The sequence below is a fragment of the Diceros bicornis genome, chromosome 26 (genome assembly GCF_020826845.1).
Source record: "Diceros bicornis minor isolate mBicDic1 chromosome 26, mDicBic1.mat.cur, whole genome shotgun sequence".
Classification (NCBI taxonomy): domain Eukaryota; kingdom Metazoa; phylum Chordata; class Mammalia; order Perissodactyla; family Rhinocerotidae; genus Diceros; species Diceros bicornis.
In genome coordinates this window covers 27,424,485-27,433,404 of record NC_080765.1, presented here as the reverse complement: position 1 = coordinate 27,433,404, position 8,920 = coordinate 27,424,485, and the positions used below count along the sequence as shown (strand labels likewise).

Here is an 8,920-nt window from a genome sequence, read left to right as displayed (position 1 = left end):
TTCTGCGAATTCAGAAAGTGCATGATCACTAGCTTCAGTTCCCTCATCTATAAATTGGAGATAATGGAGTGCTGATCACTTAGGGTTTTTTGTTGATCTTGTTAAACTGACACTTATTGAGTCACATTTATTAAGACACATTGAACCATGTATCAGGCATGGTTCTAAACAATGGAAACGTATTCATTCATTTAATGCATAAAAATCCAATAAAACAAGTACTATTTTTAAGAGCATTTTACAGCCAAAGAAACTGAGGCACAGAGGCGTTAAATCTAGAGTACATTTAGGGTTCCAACCCAGACAACTTGGAACCAGAGCCTGGCAGTGTTATAAAGCGCTTAGCCCCGTGTTTAGCACATAGTAAGAGCTCAATAAATCTTTATAATGGTGGTTGTTGTTATCAGTTCCAGCCAGGGGCTGCTGCAGAATTTCCACTTAGGAAGAGCTTAGGGTAGCCAGTTTGTCGGAAGGGGAAGCTAGGGGGTGCTCGCATAGCAACCAGTGTACCGCATAGCAACCATAATGTTTACTTAAACTGGGGGAGTTGCTGGGGATGTGAGGATTGTGGAGAACGAGGAGTTAGCCAGCCACCCCTCGGCACGCCACTTTGCCGTGGAAACTCGCACGGTAGCAGCTGAAAGCTGAGCTCCCCTCCCGGAACCGCACTATGAGCCGGTCCTCTCGGCAGCCTCCCCCTCCCTTTCGAGGCAGATGGTTTCTCCCGCTCCCCCGGCTGGTTCAGGTTCCGCGCTCCGGAGTCGCAGAACGTGAGGTCACGTGGGTGAGCCGGTGCGCTTTGTGACGCCGCGGGCCCCGCCTCCCGGCCCGCCTATCCGCGCACGCCGGCCCCGCCCCGCGCGCGCCGCCCGTGCAATCGCTGCTTAAGAGACCCCGGAGTGGGCGCTCGCCCGCAGCCAGGCCCCGTCCGCCATAGTGCCTGGCTTGGAGGTGTCGCCTGCGCCTGGTGAGGGCCGAGAGCGGCAGGGGGGGCAGAACAAAAAGGGAGCCGGCGAAGCCCTTGCCGTCGCCCGGCGGTTTCCGGGCGTATTCTCGCGGTTCTGGGCCGAAAGGCGACGGGAGCGAGAAGCGAGAGAAGCGCGGAGCACACGGCGAGAGGAAGCGTCAGGGAGCCTCGGCGGCGGCGCCAGGGTCCGCCAAGCCCCCCGGTCGCTGGCTGGGGCCCGGGGTGGTGAGGAAGCGCCTCGAGGCCTAGTTGAGGCCTACACCGGCTTTGTGTCTGAGGCGGCGGCGGCGGCGGCGGCGGCGGGGGGGAGGCGGAGCCGGAGCCGGGGGCGGCCTGCGGGAAGGCCTCTCCTCCGCCGACCGCGCGTTTTCGGCCTAGGCCGCGGGGCCGCGCGGGGCCTCCGGGGAGCAGGCGACAGGGGTTTGTGTGTGGCGGGGGCCTGGGCCTGGGGAAGCCGCCGCCCGTCGTCCGGAAGCCAGGAGGAGGCGAGAGGCCGCTCGTGGACTCCGGGCCTGACCCTCTCCCCTCAGCCTCCTCCCGGGGCCTGGGTCACCCCCATCCACGGAAAGAGAGACCAGCCGGGAGGTGCGGCCGCGCTATGGACCCCTGACCCCGCGGGGTCATTTGGACTCTAACGTGTGGACTGACCGCTCACTGACTGCACCGCCTGCCCCCCGTCTCCTGCCGGCCCTTAGCATGAGCGAGGGGGACCCAGCCGGGTGACATTGTGCCCGTTGGCGGATTCTCGATTTCCTCTTCCCGGTTCTCGTCCACCTCCTCCCACATGAAGTGATCCTGAGTCTCGGGGGGGTTCTGGATTGCTGTTTTTACGAAGCCCTGCTTGTGGTTGGGGGGGTATTTAATCTGAGGCCTTAGGGTCCTTCGGTGTCTTTGAGTGTTTTGTGTGTGTACATATTTTGCTCTTAAGTTTATAAATATACATATATTGAGAGTGTCCACGTCTCCTCGCTGAACCTTAGGAATCCTTTGGCACCATGTCCTGTGTGCATTATAAGTTTTCCTCTAAACTCAACTATGATACCGTCACCTTTGATGGGCTGCACATCTCCCTCTGCGACTTAAAGAAGCAGATTATGGGGAGAGAGAAGCTGAAAGCTGCCGACTGCGACCTGCAGATCACCAACGCGCAGACGAAAGAAGGTAAGAGCCACATGGGCTCCAGATACTTGCTGGTCGAAGATAGGTCTTAGTTGTGAGATGCTTGGCAGAAGACTAACCGCCATTATGTCTCTTGTGGGACTGATCGTTCGTTCTAGTACTTTTGATCCAACTTTCATTGATAGCCAAGGGCTGCCCCCGTCTGCCTTGGAGTTTTGATTTCTCCGTGCTTGGATCATCTGTAACAGGCTAATCCCAAAACACGGAAGTCTGGTTATGCCTCTCAGATGGGAGAGGATGGGGGTGTTATCCAGGTTCTTTGGGTGCTCGCTTGCCTTGTCGCGTTTGCTAACTTGTTTTTCGTCAGGAGGAGGGAAGGAGAGCATATGCAAGGCTTCTTATTTGTTAAAGCAGCGACAGAGATAACAACTTTAATTTTGTAAACCTAACAACGCTTTGGGGTTTAATGGCAAATTTTATGTTCTCCTCTTCACGCTCCCGCTATTTATTTATTTTTATTTTGGAGTTGCCTGTGTTGTGGAGAAGGGATCCTCACTTTAATACTTTGGAGAATTTAATCCAGCCAGTCTTTAGTGTTGGAATTGCTTTCGGAACTTGATATGTTCTGATGTGACCACTTTTGTCTTGTGCATAAATTCCAGAATTAAGTAATACACTAATTAAGTAGTTGAACTCTTAGTTCATCACATTACTCTTAAAATTTAGCAATTCAGTAAATTCAATAAAGATCAAAACAAATTTTTCTTTTTTTAAAGTAGTGATTGCTAGACTTTACATGATTATGTTGATACTAAAATACTGAAAAATGGTAGGTTGCTACCATAGGAGTACAAATAAGCCACTGATTGGAATCTTTAAGTTCTTCTTTTTAAAAGCATTTTATAATATTGAGAATTTAACAGTAGATAAAAAATGTGACAAACACCCTTTTTAGATTCTGACTCTGAACTTGTCTTGGTTTCCTTTTCTCAGAACTGTAATGCTGATGTGTAGTTTTCAGTAGGTCAGCCCTTTGAGTTTTTTTGATAAGATGAGAAGAAATAAAGTGAAATTCTGATTAGGTTAGGATATTTTATTGATCGCTAAATTTGGCTTAAGGTGTGATATTGGTTCTTTTAGTTGAAATGGAAGGAGCACTTCTAGCTTATGGTTTGACAGAGTAAATCTTGTGTAAGAGAGCCATTTTCCATTTACATCCAGAAATATAATTGTCTTATGTTAAGGAACAGCACTACTGGTGTATCATGACTCAAAAATATTCATTAAGGAAGAACTTTATTTATCACATGATAACACATGAAAGAATATTCTCCACTTCCCTCTTTTTTTAAACATGTCGTACCTAAGGACACTTCATGTGAGGGTTTTTTTTTTTTTTTTTTTTGGTGAGGAAGATTAGCACTGAGCTAACATCTGTTACCAGTCCTCCTCTTTTTGCTGAGGAAGATTGGCCCTGGGCTGACATCTGTGCCCATCTTCTACTTTATACATGGGACCCCTGCCACAGCATGACTTGATGAGTGGTGTGTAGGTCTGCACCCAGGATCCCAACTTTTGAACCCCGGGCTGCCGAAGTAGAGCGTGCACACTTAACCACTACACCACTGGGCCAGCGCCAAGAAACAGCTTTTTAAAATATTTATTCAAGAATATATCTTAGGGAAATATTCTTTCTTTAAAGCCACGAAAAGCATCCCTTAAGTATTATAGTCACACTTCACAGAACAGATGGCTTTATAAGAGATTTAGGCCATCTTGATACATTAATGATACTTTTGAAAGAGGAAAGAAAACATAGATGAAATTAGGGTATTAAGGCAATTTTAATCATATACTATGCAAGTTTTATATTTTAATGGAGTATTACGTGATTTAATATTTGGGGCTAGACTTTTTCCATCTTTTCTACCTAATAATACAGCTTCGTTAGACTGGAGTAAATTATGGTTGATGGAATTCTTGTCCACAAATTTAAGAGTTTTGATATTAGGTAAGTTAAGAGAAGGAACTTTCAGGGGAGAAGTGTGCTTTTTATGCAATAAAAAGATATCAATGATAGTAGTGCAGAGGGTAGTCACTTACTGAGTTTTATGGGAAATAGGATCCAGTGTTAAAAGGCAGTTGAGTAAGAATGCCACTTGGTTTTAGCACCATCCAGTGAATTAAAGAGTAAAAAAATAAATGTTTATAGCTTCATAGGTAGGAGACTGCCTAGGAGAGAATGCCGAGCTGGATCACTTTAGTTTGAATTAGTGTTTAAATTACCCAACCTACCATGTTTCTATAAAATGTTCCTTACAGTTTTGGAAATCTGTCCATGTTTAAGACCTTTAAATCTTGAGTAGACTGAAATGCTTGGTTCAGAATTTCATGTTTTAGACTTAAGAATCCTGCTTCTTTATTTCTAGACTGTAGTTCAAAATGAATCAAATGATCTCGTTATGTTTTTCCTATATAACTTTACTATATAAACTTGTTTTCCTACTTTTCTGCATCTTATCACCCCTCACCCCCGTTCACCGCCAACAACAACAAAACAACCTTCATTCTGAACTTAGTGTGAAAGATTTGGAAGCTGAGGATGAAGTATTTTTAAAAGACTTATAATCTTTCTTCATTTTCTGTAATTCATCTTGTTTTTCATTCCATCCGTGGTCTTCATGTTTTTAGATCGAAAATTATAGTGGCTCATAGAAAGAGTCCTTTGAAGCTAACAAGAGGTTAACGAGATATTTTAAGGATAAGAAATCATCAAGGTAATTCAGATATTTAAAAGGTCAATTAGAGCATCTGGTGTTGGGCATCTGACTTTTAGTTTGACCCAGTACTATGCTGATCAAATTAATAAGTTGTCTTGGAAAGCTACCGTAAACACATTTGCTCTTTGTTCCTCCAGTGAATGCTTTTGAGAGTTGTTACATATTCAGAAACTTTCTGTCAGGTATCTGACACCAGGTTTTATTTCTAGAGTTTACTTTTTAAAGATCCCCCATCTCTCCTGCTCCCAATTTTTCTTACTCAAAGCTTGCTTGGAATTTGGGACTATTATGAACTATCCAAGATAATGATGATAGTCTTAACATTGGTATGCCTAAACCTGGGAAATTGCATCACTCTAACTGGATGCTATGAGATAGAGCCGACTACTTGAAATATACTGAACTTTCCTGAACAATTTAGTTTATATCTGGGAATACTAATAGTATTATGATTAAAATAATAAGGCTGATTTATATATAAAAGCTTAAAATGCTTACATATGTGATAAACTTGAAATAATTGGGAGAACAGAAATATTCAGCCGCTTGGTGCTGAATAGCTTAAGTGAAGCAAGTAAACTCAGTAACCTTAAGAGTGGACTCTAATATCTGATTGTGTGATTAAGGGAGATGGGTGCATTTTTTACATCTATCTCCCTGTAGTGGGTTATTTTCCTTTTTGGTAATTTTACAAATTCCTTCCTTAGCAAATCTTTTTACCGTAGTTAAATTCATTGGTCCAGGTTCTTTTTTAATTTCATTCTTACAGAAGTATTGCAAGTAATAGTCCAAAGAGTAGAAAAATAGGGTCCATTCATCCTCCCTGTCTTCTCAGAAAGTGACATCACTGTTCATCCAGTTGCTTAAGCCAGGCATCCAGGAATTCATGCTTGATTCCTCTTACTCCTTCATTCACCTACCCCGCCCCTCATTCAGTCCATCCTGAGCCCTTATTGTTTGTACCTCAAAACATTCTGACCCCATTTCTTTATCTGTCACATCCCGGCAGTTAACCCTAACCCTATTATCTCTTACCTGGACTATGCAGCAACCTCCTTATTAATCACCTTGTTTCTACTCTTGTTCCCCTACGGATTCATTCTCCACTTAGATAACAGAGTTACCTTTTTTATTTTTAACATAAATTGTCATCATTTTTGTTTAATATCCTTCAGTGACTTCCTGTTGTACTTAGAAACTAAATAAAAATCAGTGTATGATCTGTACCTTTCTGCCTGTATTTCAAATCATTCTTTTCATTTTCTTCAGCTATTCTTGCCTTTTTGTGTATTTTTTCACGTCTTTCCTCTGTCTGAAACACTCTTTTTTTTTTTTTGTAAGGAAGATCAGCCCTGAGCTAACATCCATGCTAATCCTCCTCTTTTTGCTGAGGAAGACCGGCTCTGAGCTAACATCTATTGCCAATCCTCCTCCTTTTTTTTTTTCCCTGAAGCCCCAGTAGATAGTGTATGTCATAGTTGCACATCCTTCTAGGACGCAGCCTCAGCATGGCTGGAGAAGCGGTGCGTCGGTGCGCGCCCGGGATCCGAACCCGGGCCGCCAGTAGCAGAACGTGCGCACTTAACTGCTAAGCCACGGAGCGGGCCCTGAAACACTCTTTATTTAGGTTTTTTGCACATCTGGCTGACTTCTCAGTCTTTAAGACTCAAACCTCAGAGGGGCCTTCCTTCAATCAGCATTCTGTCCAGAGTTGCATCCCACATTTAATTCTTTGTTCTAAAACCCTTTTTTCTGTATTCACAACATGTCATAATTTAATTTTTTAAATTAAAGTCTTCCCCAGTAATACTCATGTTTAGGGGCTAGGAGAGACCAAATTTCTTCCTTCTAAATAACAGCTTTTTCTCATAGTTCGGATGTTCAGCATTACTAGCTAAATAAACGAGAATGACTTAGTCTTTCTGAGATTTGGAGTTCCACAAAAGTAGAGGTGCCAGAACCAAAAGCCTGCTGACACTGCTTGATGTCCTTTGAAGAGAAGCTCCTGTGGCTTTGGTTATTTGTTCTGACAATATCAGTAATTTAGATGCAAAGAACATCTAGTCATTAATGCTTTATTATATTTATTTCCCATAAAATTTATGTTTGGTTGAAGTTTTCTAATTCTTGAGGCCCATGACTTACCCAAATCCCCAAATAGAAATTCAACTCTCTTTTTGTTTACAGAATATACTGATGATAATGCTCTAATTCCTAAGAATTCATCTGTAATTGTTAGAAGAATTCCTATTGGAGGTGTCAAATCTACAAGCAAGACATACGTTATGTAAGTATTTATAACTTAAGTTCTCAAAATAGACTTTTGATATTATGAGAAAGAACAAGTGTATTTTAGAACTAAACTCATTATTTTACCCTAATGAATATATTTTCTCAATCATTAAAACTATGAGGATGGGTTTGTTTGTTTTTTTCGGATTTCTTCCCCCAGTTAAGTCAGCCTGTAGTTAGGAGTAAGAGCTATTAGGAAGAATTTTTGCTCTATATAGGCAGTATTTTCAAAGACAAGAAAATGATGTTCAAATAAGTGAATAAATATTTCTGTACCCTTCTTTGGTTTTTATTTGCCTACACACTTTATTTTTTCCCTACTGTTTTTTCACTACAAAAATGTGTGTGTCTTAAGAGTTCTGTCCTAAGTATTCGGACAGCATCAAGAGTATTCAGAAATTCTAACATTTGCTCTTCATCAATAAGGGGCTTTTGTTGGGAGGCTGTTGAATTTATAGGATTTGTGGGCACAGATGCTGGAATCAGGCTTAGGTTTGACTCCATTTACTGCTTCACACCAGTTGTGTGACTTGGGGTAAATTATCTAACGTTTGTGCCTCAGATTCCTCAAAATAAAATAGAGATATGAGTACTTAGGAGAGTTGTAAGAATTAAACAGTACCTGGCACATGGTAAATGCCCCTTATTGGGGTAAGAACATAGCACTAGCTTAGGACTAGTCTAGAGCTTAAGAAATTCACTAAGGAGGCAGGATTAAAACTAGATCTTTACAAACACCACATGATTTCACTCATATGTGGAATATAAACCAACACACAGACAGAGAGAACTGTATGGTAGTTCCCAGGGGCTAGTTCCCAGGGGTAGTTCCCAGGGGTGGGGGGTGAGCACAAGGGGTGAAGGGAGGCATTTATATGGTGACTGACAAACAATAATGTACAACCAAAATTTCACAATGTTATAAACTATTAAGACATCAATTAAAAAAATTAAAAAAAACTGTCTTTAACTTTCTCTGCTTTCTTGCAATTTTAATGGTAATAGAATTATAGTATGTGAAAAGGGTAACAACTTGGGCTATTTAAAAAGGGTAGTGATTTCCACTTACAAGTTAGGTAGCCTTATTTGAAACAGTTTGGCAAATTCTGCTTTTGGTCAATGAAAAATTCTGGAATTTGCCAGTCCTAGGAAGTGGAATGTGTTCTTGGAATTGAGGTAAAATAAAGTGATTTCTTGGAGCTTTACCTCATGTGGGCAAGTATTCATTCTAAGATTATTCTCATTAGTTTGCTTTAAAGTTATATTCCCTAGCTTAACATTTAGAGGTCCTTTTGTATACTCTCTACTGTATAGTAACAACTTAAAAAGCTGAATACTTTTTTTTTTTGGCTGTAAATACCCAGTGAACTATGTGTTTTTAACTTTATATAATTTTGAGAAATTATAAAGGAACAATTAATTCCTAGAATCTAGTGTGAAATTACACTTTACCAAGTGCTTTTTTAAAACAGCAAACATTCAGTTTCAGTAGATTTTTTGATGTTCAGAAACAATTGGGGAGAGAATTATTGGAAGTACATGGCAAAATAAGTTGGTTCTTATACAGATTTGCATGTTAAATCATTATGTGTGAGATTTCCTTTGTAATGTAAAATGCCTCCGAGTTTGTTGAGCAAATACTAGAAAATGAAAATTTCATTTTTATCTGAGGATTTCCAAATATGCACAAACTTAGAAACTCCTTTGAGATGCTGTCTAATATTTCTCTGTAGTCAGGATATCATAAACTTAAAACTAAGCA

General features: G+C 41.5%; 1 protein-coding gene across 4 annotated transcripts in view; it reads left to right on the top strand.

Annotated features, from left to right (window-relative positions):
* Positions 1-960: 960 nt before the first annotated feature.
* Positions 961-8,920, top strand: part of RBBP6 (RB binding protein 6, ubiquitin ligase) — a 31,552-nt gene continuing 23,592 nt past the window's right edge. For 2 of the 4 annotated variants that reach the window (XM_058569838.1, XM_058569836.1), the window contains exons 1-2: positions 961-2,128; positions 7,054-7,153. In XM_058569838.1, the coding sequence (XP_058425821.1) occupies positions 1,963-2,128; positions 7,054-7,153 (266 nt within the window). In that variant the 5' untranslated portion in view covers positions 961-1,962. The remainder of the gene's footprint in view (positions 2,129-7,053; positions 7,154-8,920) is intronic. The other 2 variants (XM_058569839.1, XM_058569837.1) reach the window with 1 other exon arrangement.